General features: G+C 29.8%; 2 protein-coding genes across 6 annotated transcripts; both read left to right on the top strand.

Moving 5' to 3' along the window:
* Positions 1–3,318: 3,318 nt before the first annotated feature.
* On the top strand, positions 3,319–8,327 carry LOC120077971 (chitin elicitor receptor kinase 1). Of its 5 annotated transcripts, XM_090313874.1 has the most exons (11): positions 3,319–4,340; positions 4,432–4,465; positions 4,568–4,857; positions 4,984–5,192; positions 5,572–5,661; positions 6,741–6,834; positions 6,917–7,068; positions 7,146–7,237; positions 7,509–7,653; positions 7,754–7,852; positions 7,922–8,327. In XM_090313874.1, the coding sequence occupies exons 5-11, from the start codon at positions 5,590–5,592 to the stop codon at positions 8,084–8,086; spliced, it is 819 nt and encodes a 272-aa protein (XP_090170000.1). In that variant the 5' UTR covers positions 3,319–4,340; positions 4,432–4,465; positions 4,568–4,857; positions 4,984–5,192; positions 5,572–5,589; the 3' UTR covers positions 8,087–8,327. The 5 variants fall into 5 exon arrangements, with proteins under 5 accessions (XP_090170000.1, XP_090170001.1, XP_090170002.1 ...); XM_090313875.1 differs by lacking the exons at positions 4,984–5,192; positions 5,572–5,661; positions 6,741–6,834; ... (3 more) ...; positions 7,754–7,852; positions 7,922–8,327 and having other exon boundaries at positions 4,702–4,926; XM_090313876.1 differs by lacking the exons at positions 4,984–5,192; positions 5,572–5,661; positions 6,741–6,834; ... (3 more) ...; positions 7,754–7,852; positions 7,922–8,327 and having other exon boundaries at positions 4,573–4,740.
* Positions 8,328–9,376: 1,049 nt separating this feature from the next.
* On the top strand, positions 9,377–14,674 carry RTL1 (RNAse II-like 1). Its single transcript, XM_039032420.2, has 3 exons — positions 9,377–9,915; positions 13,442–13,585; positions 14,243–14,674. The coding sequence occupies exons 1-3, from the start codon at positions 9,517–9,519 to the stop codon at positions 14,519–14,521; spliced, it is 822 nt and encodes a 273-aa protein (XP_038888348.1). The 5' UTR covers positions 9,377–9,516; the 3' UTR covers positions 14,522–14,674.
* Positions 14,675–17,796: the final 3,122 nt, after the last annotated feature.

The raw sequence follows: 17,796 nt of genomic DNA, 5'->3' as shown, positions 1-17,796 counted from the left end.
CCATTTTGCTCATGTAGTTACATCTAACTCCTTAAGTACTACCAATCCCTCTAATGAACAATATATCATAGTCCCACTATGAGTAAACCCTTCTCGGGCTAAGAGAAGGTGTGGCGCCATATTGTTCAAGTCCCAAAATCAGCCTTTAAGGGAGCAATTTATCTACTTACCCTTGCTTCGGCGAAGGAGTGAATTCCGTCTTGTGTAGCCGAGTTCCCAGCTCCCCAATCAGACGAATCCCCAAAGTGGTAGGTTTGAGTCGACGATCTGGCCACTCGTAACCATGCAATCAAAGGACTGCCCTCATAAGTAAGAGTTCACAACCCACTCAAGATTAAGGTCATGTTATCTATGGTCATCCTAGTGAAATGAAAGTCTCTGTCATGAACGACGTTATATAACAAGACTAAACATTTCATGGTACGGTCTTATACAAATTCCTTTGTATAGAGTATCCCCGCTCGCATGCCTAATACACAAATGATCAAGATCAGATCGTTTGTAGCACTTTACAACACTTGTAACACCTACATAGTGGGCTACACTCGTGGTGTCACCAAGGTAAGATTTCCCTCCTTTATCCATATACTATAAACCATTTAGGTTATCAGTTAAAGCACGATCCACTTGTATGTCTCCACATACATGCTTAAGTTACAATGACAACTAGGGATCTTAGTTTATTGATTTGTGGTTAATGCAACTAAAATAACTCATAAAATAACTCATATTTTATAGACTGAAGTGAATAAAATATCTCATATTATAAATCACAAAACTGTTTGTTCATACAGATGTTTACGAACTACAGGACCCTACGACATTTAGGGCATCAACTCTAACACTTGTATGTAAAGCACTTTTGAGAAAGATTTTCAGACACATGAGTGTTTTTATTTTAAATTTTTTTTTTATCAAAAATGTTAAAATAAAATTGACTTAAATAGAAACGTCAAATGTACAAATTTGTAAATTTACTGCTTAAATTAAAAGAAATTTTTGTTTGAAATGTATGATCTAAAAGTAAACCTTAAACCTCATTTTCCAAAACTCCCAACAATATATATGTGCTTAAAGAACAATAAAATAGAGTGTAATCTATAGTTTATAAAAAAATATATGTAGAATTATTGAATAAAAAAGTTTGCAAACAAAAATAATCATCATAGAAATAGATTATCTATATAAAAAAACTACACGACCATATAAACTTAACCTCCTAAATACGAAAAACACAGACATATGAACTTCAGATATATGAACTAAACTCAATGCTCTAAACAATCATTAAGATTTTTTCTTTTTTCTTTTTAATAGTTTTATGTCAAAGGGGTCGCTACACATATCAATAATAACTTATATGATGATGACAAATAAGTTGTTTGTTCAAGCTTTGAAGTTTGCAAAAATTTGTATGCTTTTACCAAATTATAGGGAGCACATTTAACTTTTAAAATTACAGAAATAAATTGAAATGAAGTTCATACTATAAGGATTAAATTGAAAACTAAAACTGCATATGATACTATTTATATAAATTACAAATCTTCAACCGACAAACTTTTTTTTTTTTATTATTAGAACATATATGAGAGAGAGTATATACTATTATATTATTTTCATTTCATCTATTGGCAACAAAATTTGGACATAATAAAATGGTGTACGTTGGGGATTTAAAAATGGGGGTGGCGATCACTATGCCAAACATTATTCCGTTGGCCATGTAAGTTGAGCCACAAAGCTACCCATTCCAAACAATAAAAATAACCTAATCTTTATGTCCTTTTAAAACATTCATTTTCACTCAATCATTCTCTATTATCAATTGTATTTATATAAAACACTCCATTATTAAGATTTAATTATTCATCATACTTTAAAATCAATCAAATAATATTTTATTCAGAATGTATATATAGTTCTCTAAATTAAGAAGGGAAGATTGTAGCAAAGACAATGAATTTCACATTGACAAGAAAGAAAATTCGTAGATATATAGATGAAATCTCCATTACTACATAGTTGTTTAAGTGAAAGTAAAAGCAATTTCACGTTTTGCCTCAAAGTAAACAATATTAGAAAAATATGTATGGAACCATAGTATAAAATAAAAACAAAAATATGCATCTAATTTCAATCATTGAAAATAGCTCAAGATAATGTCCGATCCTAGAGAGGGAAAAAAGAGAGAGAGAAAAGGAAAATACAAATGATCATATATAACATTTGAACTTTAATACTGGCGATGTGTAACTTATAACAATTAACGATATTGTCAACTTAAGAATAGTTCAATACGTTAAATATTAGGAGTAGTTGCAAATATAACAATCAAGTCAAAGTATTTGTAGATATAACACAATGCAAACAAATTTGTAGATATAGCAAAATTTAGATTTTGCTTTCAAAATCTATCAATGATATATCATATCGCCAGTAGAGGTCTATCAGTTATAGACCATATTACTGGTAGGAGTCTAGTAGCGATGGAGTCTATGACTAATAGATTTTGCTATATAATTACTAATAGATTTCATCATTATGGAGTCTGTGACTAAAAGATTTTGCTATATTTATGGTCTTGATTAAAAGAAAAAGCTAAACGTTTGAATCTTCACTCATATCTTGCTAAACTCAAAAAAGAAAAAAAAATATTAGAAACATTTATCAATTGAAAAACAATAGAAGATAGTACTGAAAGGCTGATTTAAACTTATTATTAGTCGATTCTAATTCATAACGATTAGTCATTGTGAGTGGATAGGAGATGAGGTGTTTAACAATTGTGGAAATAAATGATTGAGCTATCAATTTAGGAAACATAGTATCTAATAAATTATGCTCGAAACTAAAACTTAAAATATTGATGGAAAAATCGAAGTCTCAATTTTATGGAAACATCCATGAAAATAAAAATTATGAAAACGAAAATATTTTTTCAAGGGGTAAATAAACTTTTAAATAAGTTAACATTTTAGTGCTTATTTTTTATGATATTATGTAAAAGTCGATTCGCTTTTTGTATATGTTGAATCTATAAAGATATAGAAATATGGATAGAAATGTTTAACATGTTAGACCTTTTTTTTTTTTTTTTGACAACGGGTTAAGTGGAGAATTCAAATTTCTAACTTTTCGTTAATAATCACATATTGTGCTAATTGAACTTACACAGGTGGATCGAAATTTACGTAAATATCGATTCACCTTGACGTAGATAACAAATTTATGAAAATATATAAATATGGATAAAAATGTAGACGAAAATTTAATATAATTGTTGTAAACTAGAGAGAGGAAGAGCCAAAATTTGCCATTTCCAAGATTGCCGCCGTCACTAAACCGGTGGTAGAAGACAGTTGTCCTGACGACCCAGATTTCATTTCACGAAGGACTTTTCAACCATTCGGCAACTTCACAGTCCTTTGATTAAACAACAAATCAGCACACGAAGCTTCATCCCAATTGGATACTAATTCAATTCCCATTCCCAATATTGAAAATGTAACGTCGTGTTTTACCAGCTCTAGAGTTGTTCAAACAATTGCAACCCACTGAAAAAGATCGAGTGAACCCTCGATTTTCAGTCAACGGGGTCCTCTGTACACGGCAACGCAACCAGGTGCTCAAATCGAAACGAAATTTGGTTTATCTCTTCTCAAAATCCTGTTTTCTCATCTGGGTCTTCTTCGTTTTGGTTGATTTTGGGTTTTGTTTCGTCCAAATGAACCCTCGATTTGGGTTTTTGTTCTTGGTTTTGATCTCTGTTTTACTGGGAGCTGATTCAAAGTGCCCTAGAACATGTGGTGTAGCTTTAGGTTCGTACTTCGTGTGGGAGGGTAGCACTTTGTCTATCATCTCTCAAATGTTTCATTTGTCATCTCCTGATATAATCGTCAGCTACAACAGTGGTAGAATTCCCAATAAAGACAGTGTTAATAGCGGCATCAGAATCAACCTTCCATTCTCCTGTGATTGTATTAGCGATACGTTTCTGGGTCATACGTTTCAGTACCAGATTAAACGTGGAGATACTTACAATGAAATTGCGACCAAATTCTATTCGAACCTGACTACAGTGGACATGTTACAAAGATTCAATAATTTTAATGTTCTTCAGCTTCCTGAAAATGGGATTCTGAATGTAGTAGTGAACTGCTCCTGTGGGAATCCTGATGTTTCCAAGACATATGGGCTGTTTGTCACTTACCCAATTCGATCCGATGATAGTTGGGATAAGTTGGCAACAGATACAAATGTCAGCTCGTCTTTGCTGCAGAAGTACAATCAGGATGTGAATTTCAGCCCAGGAAATTTGATCTTTATTCCAGGCAGAGGTGAGTTTCTTTCCCTCGTAATGAGGTTGTTGAACCTTGAAGTTTAAGATCATGTTTGATAGCTTGTGTGACAGTATTTTTTTGTTTGCAGACCAAAGTGGCCACTATCCACCTCTGAATATAAGGTAGTTTCATTTTGTTTGGGTTTCCTTTTGAGTTATTTCAAATGTGATATGTGCAACTTTTCTAGTTTCTCAACAGCCTTTGTTATCTTTTCTTCTCTGCAGCACAGGTGCTGTGGCTTTTTTAGATGGACTTGAAATGATTATCTTGAGCTTGACGGAAGAAAGCATGTCTGAGTTAATAGAATTGGAATGTATAGCTTCTTCAAGCTTATTGTACTCTGTCTATGTATGACCAGGACTTGCAGGTGGCGCCATTGCAGGCATAGTTATAGGCACAGTACTTGGGGTTCTACTTGTAGCAGGCGTCATTTACATTAGAATTCGAAGGAGGAAGTCGAAAAGTTCTAAATTGCTGGCATTCTCCCAAGATCTGTCTTCTCAAGATGGGCGTGGTATTCTTTTAACATTCAATTGTTGTTTTCACCAGCAAGCTGAATTGTGACCTCGTTGTATAAATTTGTAAAATGATACAACTGATGATTTGTAACTATGGTTCTATTAATCCCCTATTCTTTTAGCTCTTGTCCCTGGAAGGTTGTTAGATAAATCTACTGAATCAAATGGTCAAGGTGGTGGTGGTATAGCTGCTGTTACAGGTATTACTGTGGATAAATCAGTGGATTTCTCGTATGAAGAACTCGCCAGGGCCACGGACAACTTTAGCTTAGCTAACAAAATCGGTGAAGGTGGTTTTGGATCAGTTTACTACGCAGAACTCAGAGGAGAGGTTTGTTGCTTGATCCCCAGTGCATTGTAAATGGGTTATGAATTTAAGGTTTCATTTAAATCCGGCTACGGTAGCTTTATGGTTGGTTTTGTAGCATAACGATAACTTAATCCGCTAAGTATATGCTGAAAAATATAAGCCTTTTGGTCAATTTTTTTGCATTGCTTATTCACTTTCTGTAGTGTTTAACATTTCCAATGCTCTATCTTTGGGCTATATAACTCTAAATAGTATGTCTATTATGCTTTGTTTGCTGGTTTTATACATGAGATGAATTTATAGGTGTCATCATTTGTTGGACTTCTAATTACATTCTCTATTCTTTCAATATTTCTTTTCAAACCCATCTGAACTTCCACCTTTACCAATTTTTGCACAGAAAGCTGCAATAAAGAAAATGGACATGCAAGCTTCAAGGGAGTTCCTTGCTGAAATTAATGTTCTAACACGCGTTCACCACTTGAACCTGGTATGACAACCTGTCCTTCACATTTAATGATAACAAGGATTCATTTTTTTACTCATAGACTTAAAAGGTTTTCATAAGAAGTACAATTCAAATTTGTTAGAATGCATCTTATATACTTAACTTTGTGGATTGTTGAGGCTGTATCAATGCTGCAAAGAATTTTTTGGTGATTACTCGTTATATAAAAAAAAATTGATTGAGGGTTGTTTTAGGTCTAGATAGGGCATGATTAGCTTAGAACCGACACTCAAGTCTGGATTGTGTAGTACTAGAGCCGGAGGTAGTGAAAGGGGCAGAATGTTAAAGTGTAAACTTGAAAGCTTTTGAAGTTATGAATTCATTCCAAATAGGCCTTAAATTTTGTGGAATGAACCATGACATGTTAGCTAAACCATACACCTGATCATTTCCTTTATATATATATATTAAAAAAAATCTTTTAGAAAAAGGCTTTTGAATGCACATGGTGATTTGATGATCAGTCAAGTCTTTCACCAGTTTTATATCGTATAATTTAGTCCTACAAGCACCACTGTAGAAGGACAACATTTTCTATGCGTTTTTCTTACAGGTCAAAATCTTTAAATTCCATTGTTATAATTCTTGGGGTTGATTAGCCACATGGATAACGGGTTATATAATCTGCTCTGAAATTACCTAAAATTATATGCATTAATTCTTTGACTTGGCAACTAAATCTTTATTTTGAATAAAAACATAGCTAGAGATGGTGGATTTTATAACAATTCCCGATTAGGAATTTTGGGTCGAATGGCTGATTGAAAATAAGGCTTTGTTACCTGAACTCCTTGCCCATCCTTGTTACTAAAATAGGATGTAAATGATTAATCCAATCAAGGACTTTGATTAGGCAAACTTATTATTGCTCATTCTGATTGGTAGTCTGGAACCCGCTCAGAAAACACCTACTACAAAAGTAAACTTCAACTCATAAAACAACGGAGGCCTCCATGAAATGATCTGCCTTTTATACTTGATCCCCTCTCCCCCATTTTCTTGTTTACACGATCATTCTTATTCTCACGGTTCATAAATTGTCTGCTAATAATCAATTGTAGGTGCGCTTGATAGGATATTGTGTTGAGAATTCTCTATTCCTCGTCTATGAGTACATTGAGAATGGCAACTTAAGCCAACATTTACGAGGCACAGGTGAGATAATGCGAAATGGAGAATATACTGTCACTATTTATGCTGCATTTCGAGAATTTTATTTATCTGGTCATGTTTTTAGGTCGAGATCCATTGCCGTGGCCTTCTAGGGTCCAAATAGCCCTCGATTCAGCTAGAGGCCTCGAGTATATCCATGAGCACACTGTTCCCGTTTATATTCATCGTGATATTAAATCCGCCAACATATTGATTGACAAAAACTTTCATGGAAAGGTAGATCTTGAATCTCGTAATGTCAAACTGTTAAACCTACCACGTCTCGTGTTTTACTCGAAACATATTTTATGCAGGTTGCAGACTTTGGGTTAACCAAGTTAACTGAAGTTGGAAATTCTTCGCTTCCTACTCGTCTTGTGGGCACATTTGGATATATGCCACCCGAGTAAGATAGCCTTTTCATGACTCAATTTTTTGTTTGTGTATCCTAATCAGTGATGATTGGCTGGAAAGTTTAGAGTCGTATTTCTACAAGTTTCTAGGTGTTCGTTACTCAGTAGTTATGTTCAGAAGGAAAGGAAATTGTTTTAAAACCTTGGTAGATTATTTTTTCTTACTATTTAGTATCAGCTGGTTGAATCATCTCCTATATACTTGAAGATTCTGCCTAGTTTTGTGTCTTACAATGATTTGATTGATTTCTACTATGCTTCCAGATATGCACAATATGGTGATGTTTCTCCAAAGATCGACGTATATGCTTTCGGTGTTGTTCTTTACGAGCTTATTTCAGCCAAGGAAGCTGTGGTCAAGACAAACAGAATGAGTGCAGTCAATGAATCAAAAGGCCTTGTTGCGTTGGTCGATACTCGCACCCATCAGTCATTCTCAAGTTCTTTTGTACGTTCATTTCCTGTGATTCTCAGTCTAATAACTTACCCTCGAGACTTTTCTATTGCAGTTTGAAGATGTCCTGAATCAACCCGATGCAAGAGAGAACCTTCACAAACTAGTCGACCCAAGACTTGAAGAGAACTACCCTCTCGATTCAGTTTTCAAGGTAAATGTGAGTTGCCTTTGTGCCATTGCTTCTAGTAAACTGAGAGCTGATGTGTGACTTTGGTTGCAGATGGCTCAGCTTGCTAAGGCATGTACACATGAGAATCCACAGCTACGGCCAAGCATGAGATCCATTGTGGTTGCTCTCATGACACTTTCTTCTGCAACAGAGGATTGGGACGTTGGCTCTTTCTACGAAAACCAAGCTCTTGTCAACTTGATGTCGGGAAGGTAGACGTAGAGTCGAGCACCATGGTTATCGGGGTCGCTCCCCTGTCCAATGGAAGGGTGTGTACCTTGCAACCTTCTCATTTGGTGTGATAATACCAAAAATATTCTTCATTTCTAGACATACGTATTTGTAAATCCATGTAGCTGCGAATTATGAAGAAAGCTCATGTAAATTTATTTATTTTGTTTCTTAAATGCTTAATTGTGATTTTTATAGCAGAATTCAAAAGAGTACCTTTTCAAAATTACAATGGCGGTTGATTCTAACATAAAAAAGTATCTTACATCGTGTTTACAACTCGAAACCAACCAATTAAACGAAACACCAGAAAAACCACAATGAACAAGCTCATGAGCATTAATATTATATTCTAGACTCATAAAGCAATAATATGGAAGTCAAATTTTTAATCAAATTAATAGGTATGGAATATCAAATTTGTCAAATTATGGATGTCTTACCTTCTTTAGCAAGTAATAAGGAACAATGAACTTAGATATATATTATTTTGATTGCATTATTAATTTCTAATTAAAAAGGAAACAAAAATGTATTTATTGACTCACATGATTCCCAACCATATATCAATAACATTATTAATCCCTCATCACATGAATTCTCTCTCTTAAACGTTTGGCAAAGTCTTATCAATAAGGTCTTCCCTATTTTATACTTTTAAAAAAGCCTTCCCCTCAACTAAAATAAATATTATTGAACTAAAAATAATAATAGTTGACATCAATAAATAAAAAGAGCTCCGACCAAAATCAAAGATAGAGAACTATAGAATGGAGATGAAGTGTTTAAGTTCGAGTTCGAGTATCTTCATAAAAATTTATAATAACGTATTTATAGAAAAAAAATGACATGGAGTTTCCTTTTCTTTTAGAAATAGGAGGAAATGAATATTTTCTTATCATACACAAATTAGGCTTAGATTTTCAATTCAATGATTAATTATTTGTGGGCTCATAAATGGTTATATCATTATGAAAATTATTTTAAATTTGTAACTTTAATTAGAAATCTAATTTGATTGTAGTAGTAACAACCTTATTGTCATATAATTTGAAGTCTGGATTTCTTTTTGAAATTCTAAAAGATTTTTATTTCTATGTTAAAAAATATTTTTGAAATATTTTTGAAAGTTCATAAGCCATATTGTAATTTTGAAAAGCATATATATTATATAATTATGAAATTTTCATATATATATATATATATATATGTATATATATTATAATTATGAAATTTCCGTATATATATTATATAATTATGAAATTTCCATATATATATATACATATATTATATAATTATTGTGCTCTTGAGAGATATTTCATAGAGAGTAGAAGAAGAGAAAAAAAAGAAGAAAAATTCCTCGCAACCAACGAAATAAATTTCAAATTTGGTCCCAAAATCCCCAAATTTCCGGCATGGAAGAAGAAGAACAGAGAGTCGTTTTCTTGGAAGAGGAAGGCAGCAGCGGCGGAGGAGAGGCGGTCAACGGCGGCGATTCGGCGGCGAGTCTGGACGGAATCGAAGCGATTCTGAACTACGAGTTTCGAGATAAGAGATTACTGGAAGAGGCTTTTACAGACGCGTCGTATTCACCGGAAAATTGCTCGTCGTTCGAGCGATTAGAGTACGTAGGCGATTCAGTGTTGAATTTTCTGATAACGAGAGAACAATATTTCTCGAATCCGAATCTGTCGCCGGGTTCATTGACTCGGCTCAGAGCTGCGAATGTGGATACGGAAAAGCTTGCTCGAGTTGCGATTACGCATGGATTTCATCGATATCTTCGCCACAACAAGCCTGATCTTCATCCAAAAGTAAGTATCAAATTAGATTTATTTATTTTTCTTCATCTCATTAATTACTCGTTAACTTCCTTTTTCTTTCCCTATTTTTGATCATTTAATTATTAATCAATCTATCCATATGATCATTTTTTTTTCTCTTTAGTTTTCCTTAAAAAAAATTACCTCATAATCATAAGCATTTACTATTTCTTAGTTTTTCTTTCTTTCTTTTGTTTAATTGCTAGATTTCTTTCTTTTGTTTAATTGCTAGATTTCTGTATTTTAAATTTTATTTCTTTCAGTTTTTTTACTTTCAATACATTTTAAATTTTCATCAAAAAGTAATATGTTTTAATTATATGTTCCTCTTGACTTTGCATATTAAAATTAAAAATAAAAATAAAAAAGTTATTTTTTTATAGAAAAACTTAGATAGAGATGGCACATTTCAAAATATACTCCAATAAAATACTACCACATAATTTTTATTTATTTAAAAATAATTTTCTTCTCATTCACTTTTTATGCTGTGAGAGCACAAAAATTTTGTACTCTGATTGAAAAAAATGCTAATAGATGAGAGATTGAGTGTACCATTTTTAAAGTTAATGAAAATAAATATTATTAAAATTTGAATATTTGAGAGTAGAAAAAAAGAATAGGAATGATTTTTAAGTTAAGTTTGAAAACATAAAGGAAAAGGTAGGGCTTAATATTTTTTTTTCCAATAAGCTAAGGCTAACTAATTGATTTTTTGTTCTAAGTTTTTAAAAATTAAGCTTAAGCATCTATTCCATCTCTAAATTTTTTATTTTGTAATCTACTTTTTATGTGTTTTTAAAATTTTGATTTTGTTTTTAAAATTTGGCTAAAAATTCAACTTTTATATTTAAGAAATATGCAAACTATTATATGAAAAATGTGAGAAAATAGGCTTAGTTTTGAAAAATAAAAAACTAAGGTCCAATTTGATTTTTGGTTTTTGTTTTTGAAATTTAAGTGTATTTCATCCATATTTCTTTCAACAATTTGTTTCTTTTTAAGTATAATGATTGAATTCTAAAAACAAAAATAACTGTTTGAAAACTACTTTTTTTTTAGTTATCAAATTTTACCTTACTTTTTTAAATCATTGGTAAAAACTAGATAACAAAATAAGAAATTTAAAAATAAAAATAGTATTCATAGGCTTAATATTAAAAACAAAAACAAAAAAAACAAAATAGTTATCGAGCGCAATTACCTAAAAAAAATCAAAATTAACTTTTGGATGAAAAAAAACCTAACTAAAGCTTAGTTGAAAGCCAATTGAGTATAAAAACAAAAAGGAAAAATAAAACATTGATGGTTGACTTCTAAAAATCTCTAATGAAAAACATATTTAAAATAAAAGTAAAGGTTTTAAGTTTACGTGGAGATCATACTTGAAAAGAATAAATTAGCGTGAGATTGTGAAAATTAAATATAGTAATTTATGGCGTGTTCCCACATTTATTATTATTATTGAAAGATTTGAATTTCTTAAATTAATTAAAAATGTATCTAAAAAAAATAATTAAAAACGATTGAAAATTAAATGTAGTCTATTTCATTTATTCTTTGAAATCTTGAAACTTTTTCATCTTCAACTGGATTAAGAATTGTATAGTATACATTTTTTTCTTTAATCTTATAGTCCTTCATATAATTAAATAATGATAGTATATCTTCAAGAAAAACAAAAAAATCTTTTTGTCCATAGATTTTGGAACTAGTTTCTATTTAAAAGTTATTTTTTTTAATTTTCAAATTTTTGCTTGATTTTTTAAACAATTGATAAAATGCAGATAATTAAAGAAAAATTTGAAGTTGAAAGTAAGCTTTATAAGCTTAATTTTTTTTTAAAAAAAAATAAAAATAAAAACTAAATGGCCAAATAGGGTCTTAATTTTTTTAAGTTTTGAATTTAATTAAAATTTACTTTTAAATTCCAAAATCATACAATTTCATTCTTGAGATTTGAGTTTTATTTCAATTTTATCTTTAGGTTTCAAGATTTACACTTTCAATCTTAATTTTTCTTTAGATACTCACTTTCTATTTTTAATATTGGTGTCTATTAATGAATTTTGAAAAAATTATCAGAATTATAATTAGTTAAGTTTCATTATTTTTTTTATCACTACTAAATTTAAATTATGTCATAATTATTTTAAATTCATTAATAAACATTGGCAGCAACTATTAAAATTGAGTATATAATGAAAAATCGAGATTAAAAGTGTTACTCTTAAAACTAGAGACTAAATTATAAAAAAAACTCAAAATTCATATGAAAAATTATGACATTTTGAAAGATTAAATTGAAGTTAAAAGTATAACATTTAAAATTGATATAATAAATGGAAATTACCAAAAATCTTCCTCTGCAATAATGTTTATGAAAAAATTGGTTAAATATATCTAAAATAACATTTAAAACAAAATATTATAGCTTATCAAGCAAAGTCTAAAAATTTAAAAATATGTTAAAACTCTTTTTGGTGAATAAATATTTACATAAAATGGATTTTTCATTTTTTTTTTTTTCATTTTCTTCTTTGTGAACAAGATTATGTTTTGAAATTTAACTTTATTTGGCAAAAAAAATTCTAATTCTAAATGATAAGTACAAAATACTAAAAAATGATAACATCAATGACGTGTATACATATAGGATAGTTTTTTTTTTTTTCATTTGTTATTTTTAATTATATCAACTTGAATTAAAATAGAGTTTAAAACATAAGTGGGAAGATAAGCTTAAAATATAAGCTTGTATCTAAATTATCTCATATTTAATATTAGTTTCTAAATTTTCAATTTTACGTTGAGATCTATCATTTCAAAATGTTTAACAGGTTTTTGAATTTTTAATTTTGTGTCTATTAGATCTATAAGAATTAAAAATTTTAAAACTGTTCAATAACTTATATAAAATTGAATTTTATGGAATTTTATATGTATATATAGGAATTTAAACTTTAAATTTTGTGTCTTGTTTATGTCATTTTTTCTTTTAGTAGATAACTAATGATCCAATAAATACAAAATTGAAAAGAAAAATAATCTACCAGAAAATTGAAAATTTAAGTATCAAAATTTTGATGTTTAGGAATCAAAAATAGATATAAACTAAGATTAAAAAGACTATTTTGGTCCTATACTTTAGGTTGATTGTAATTTAGGTTTTGTTCTTTCAAATGACCAAACTTACTCCTAATCCCAATAAATTTTAGACTTGTTCCTTCAATACTTTTCTTTTAAAATTATAATAATAATTTTTAAGTAAGAAAATATCGTGGTGTGAACATCTTTTCAAAATTTGTAAAAAATATTGATAGAAACTAATAATTATTTAACCAAAGTAAGTGTAGAGACCGATCTTAAGATTTATTGAAAATATATAGACTAAAATGGAATATTTGAAAATAAATAATAAATATAGCCCTATTTCGGTCTGGCCTGGTATGAATGAACCTTTTTAGAGATAAAAATGGCGCGAACCAAAACCTAAAATATGTTTGTGTGATGACAGATAGAAGAGTTTATTAAAAGTATAGAAGATTATCCATTGCATTCCAATGGAATGATCAAAGCTCCAAAAGTTCTAGCCGACATTGTTGAATCAACTATTGGAGCAGTTTTTGCTGATAGCAACTCCATTGAAACTGTTTGGAAGGTAATTACAATTTACACCCAATTATTAATGCAAAATTTTTTGGTGCATCTTGGGTTACACTTATCTTTTATGTATCTCATATAGTTATCTAATTAATGTTTTCCCGATGACAAATTTTTGTTTTTATGTTTTTTTTTTAAAAAAAAATACTGGAAAAACTACCATTTTAGTCCCCATGTTTGGAAGAATAGGTGCGTTTAATCTTTGACTGTTTGATACATATTTTTTTAGTGTCCGAATATTTTAGAATAAGTGTACTTGGTTATTGAGTTTTTGAAATATAACTTTTTAGTCCTCAAATTTTATAGACAGGTTTAAAAGATCCCTAGTTTTTTCATATACGTATATGACATTTTAGAGAAATGTTATTTTAAAAATTTTTCTAATTTTAAATAATAAAAAATATAGGATCTTTTAAATCTATTTTAAAAAATTTAAGGACTAAAAAAAGTACCTTTTGAAAACTCAAAAACTAAAATATATGTTTTGAAAACTCACATATTCTAAAAAATCTGGGGACAAAAATGGTTTAGTTTCTCGAGAATATTTTAAAACTCAATTAAAAAGAATACATGAAAAGTGTAGGCTTGGTTACACCAAATTATTATAATTATTAGTTTGAATTATATATTTAAAGGTGACAGGATTTTTGTGTAGATATTTAAGGATCTAATGGAGCCATTGATAACATTGAAGACTATGAAAAAACATCCAATGACAGAGTTGACAGAAATATGTCAAAAGAGAAACCTAAATTTGGAATTTGTGGATTGTTGGGAAGAAAGAAAAGAGGTTCAAGTTTTCATAGACAAACAACTTGTAGGAAAAGGAAGCTATCGCAAAAAGCTTATTGCACAAAATAGAGCTGCAAAAGATGCTTTGAACAATTTGGACAGAGTTCTTGGGGAATTTAATCAACCTTGTCAACCTATGTGATTTACACCCGCACATGTCTATACAATAATTATTAGCTTTGTAGTTAGTTTTTCTTTTATTAATTAATACGTCGTTTTTTTTATTAAAATACTATTTTCTTCCATGTATTTTGGAATTTATTCAATTTTAATCATTGTGATTTTAAATGTCTAATTATATCGGTTTGAAATTATAGACAAAAATAGGGTTGTGAAATCGTGGACGGGGTCCACGAGTTTTAAATCGTGTACCCCGTCCACGATTTAAGGCCAGTCACGGATTAAGGCTAAATATATATTTTTCTAGCACAAATTAAAGGTTAAATCTTTTATTTTTTTCATATTTTCCCATAACTTCTATTTCCTTTTTTTATTTTTTAGTGTTTTTTGTATTTTCGGAGAATCTTTTGATGTGAAATTCAAATTTTTAAAGGTCTACAATAAAATAAAAATTGAATCAAATTTCTAGCCACTAATTAATTTTAAATCTATTTTTTTTCATATTTTCCCGTCTTCTTCTTTTATTTTTTTGGAGAATCTTTTATTGTAAAATTCAAATTCTTAAAGGCTTACGTAAAATAAAAAATTGAATCAAATTTCTAGCCACGAATTAAGACTAATTTTTTTAGGCCTACCATAAAATAAAAATTAAATTAAATTTCTAGCAACGAATTAAGGTTAAATCTATTTTTTTCACATTTTCCCCAACTTCTGTCGTATTTTTTTATTTTTAGTGTTTTTTTTTATATTTTTGGAGAATTTTTTACTGTGAAATTCAAATTTTTAAAGGAGTTTGTTAGCTAACATAAAAATCTACAGGCTACCTTATTTTTGTCAATATTTTTTCCTTTCACCTTACTTTTGTAATTTCTTTCCTATATACCCTATTTTTGTTATTACTTTTAAAAAATACATTATTATTGAACTTAATTCCTAATTAGATAAGGAATAGAAGAAAGATCAAAGCGTATAAATACATAATTATAACAAACTTGAATGTATTTATTGATAGTTTCAGTACTTTTTAATAGTCTTTTGCATAGAGCTCATAACAAAAATTTCAACGCAATTTGAATCTCTTAAATCCGAGCTCAAACGAAGAAGATATGGCCGAAACAAATTCAACTAAAAATCTCGAATTGATGATGTGGCAAAATTTTTCTCATCAAAGTAGACTAATTTCTCGGGAGCGAGAAATTCATTCACATTCCCGAAGAGAAGCTCTGTGCAAAGATCATTTCTGCTTGAAAAACCAGCCTGAGAAGGAAGTTTTCCACCACACTTCTCCTACACGCCGACAAGCAAATCGTCTCCGATCGAGATTCGTGAAAAATGTCATTTAGAGTAATGGACAAGTGATACATAGTGGGCTTTTTATTTTTGGATTGGTTTTTAAAAAGAAAATGAATTTAAAAGGAAAATAAATTTAATATTATTTTATGTTTGTATCTAATGGCTAGTTTTGGACTCTTTTTGCTTTTTATTGGCTTTTGAAATGAAAATGAAATTAAAAAGAAAAAGAATTTAATATTATATTTTGTTTGTATCTAACAACTAGTTGATTTTAAATCTCCACAATTCAATTTTCTTTTACCAACATCCAATGGTCCAAATTGAATTTGGTTTTCACTTTTTTGCTTATCCTTTTAAACCTTTTATCTTCTCCAAAATTAAAATATCAAAGACATATTATTTTCAATCCTCCATAATTCTTTAACCTCCATTGTTACTCTCTCAAAGCTTCAATTTTCTTCTTTTTTTTATTCATTCTTAAGTGAGATTTATGTATGGTGAGGATTGATTTATTGTGAGCTCAAAATTTGTAAATCCAATCTTTTAGAGAGTTTCTCAATTATGTTCTTTAATTTTGACAAACATTTTGTAAGAGTTGTTCTTGATCCGTTAAAAGAGCGGTTATAACTGTTTGATTTTAATCCATGGAAAAGAATGAGTTTGCTCTTGAACTCGCAAAAAGAACTAGCGGTTGGACTCTAATCCATGGAAAGGGTCTGTGAGATCATTATACAAAATCCCAGGAGGCACTTTGATCCTAATCCATGGAAAAAATTCAGTTTGCTCTTGACAAAAAGAGCGGTGTAGCGGTTGGGCTCTAATCCGTGGAAAGAGTATCATTATACAAAATCCCAAGAGGCACTTGGTAGGTTGAATTTGACTGAACCACTCATTTCTAGTATTAATTTTCTCTATTCTATACTACTTTAATTTTACAATTAATATGTTATTATAATTTATTATGTGAAATTAATTGCAATATTTGTTCAGGAAGTTAATTATTCATATTTGTATATTTTGATTGGTAGTTCTTAAATTTCTATATGTATATTTGTATATATATATTGTATATCTAATGTCTAGTTGAGTTTAAATCTCCACCGTTCAATTTTCTTTTACTAACATCCAATGGCCCAAATTGAATGTGATTTTCACCAATTTTCCTCTCTTTTTAAACACTTCATCTTCTCCAAATTTTAACAACAATTTTACATTCCTCTATAACTCAAAACCACCATTGTTATTCTCTCTCTAAACCTCAATTTTCTTCCTTTCATCTAATTCTTGAGAGAGATATCTTATGTATAGGGAGAGATTAATTTTGTTGTGAGCTAAAACTTGTAAATCCACTCTTGTAGAGAGTTTGTCAAATGTGCTATTTATTTTTATAAACATTTTATAAGGGTTGCTCTTGATCCTAGAAAAAGAGTCGTTGTAACGGTTTGATCCTCAACCGTGGAAAGGATCATGTTTTTTCTTGCATCCGAAAAAAGAACATTGTAGATCTAAATAGGGGAAAGAGTTAAAACTTCTAGTGAAGTACCCGAGAGAGATTGGGAAGTTGACGTAAGCCGGTTGTGTCGAACCACTATAAAATTCCTAATGTTAATTTCTTTATCCTTCCCCTACTTTAATTTTGCAATTAATTTGTTGTTATATTTGATTGCATGAAATTAATTGCAACATTTTTTCCTTAAATTAATTGCTTAATATTTATTTAGGTTGGATGAATTGATATTTACATATCTCATACCAATCTTTTTATTAAAATCAAATTGGACCCTTAAAAGTGTTAATTTTAATTACTTGGCTTTTTTGATTGAATTTATTTGCCTGAATTTATTGTTTAAATTATTTATTAATGAAAAGTTTGTTAATTTGTTTAATTGAGCCACATGAGTAAAAAATTTAAAATTAGTTTGAATAAACTCTATTCACCCCGCTAGGGTTGCTATACCGATTCTACCATTGGTATCAGTTGCTTTTGTTTGTAATAAAAATATT

Source organism: Benincasa hispida, chromosome 5 (genome assembly GCF_027475165.1).
Source record: "Benincasa hispida cultivar pf3 chromosome 5, pf3_genome.v1.1, whole genome shotgun sequence".
Classification (NCBI taxonomy): domain Eukaryota; kingdom Viridiplantae; phylum Streptophyta; class Magnoliopsida; order Cucurbitales; family Cucurbitaceae; genus Benincasa; species Benincasa hispida.
The sequence above is the reverse complement of the archived record's forward strand: the minus strand, read 5'-3'. Positions and strand labels throughout refer to the sequence as shown.

Bases quoted from the DNA above. Each gene is read 5' to 3' on its own strand.
- LOC120077971 (XM_090313874.1), top strand. From the start codon at position 5,590: ATGGACATGCAAGCTTCAAGGGAGTTCCTTGCTGAAATTAATGTTCTA. The intron at 5,662-6,740 runs GTATGACAACCT...AATCAATTGTAG, and splicing joins GCGTTCACCACTTGAACCTG to GTGCGCTTGATAGGATATTG. The intron at 6,835-6,916 runs GTGAGATAATGC...TCATGTTTTTAG, and splicing joins CCAACATTTACGAGGCACAG to GTCGAGATCCATTGCCGTGG.
- RTL1 (XM_039032420.2), top strand. From the start codon at position 9,517: ATGGAAGAAGAAGAACAGAGAGTCGTTTTCTTGGAAGAGGAAGGCAGC. The intron at 9,916-13,441 runs GTAAGTATCAAA...GTGTGATGACAG, and splicing joins AGCCTGATCTTCATCCAAAA to ATAGAAGAGTTTATTAAAAG. The intron at 13,586-14,242 runs GTAATTACAATT...ATTTTTGTGTAG, and splicing joins CCATTGAAACTGTTTGGAAG to ATATTTAAGGATCTAATGGA.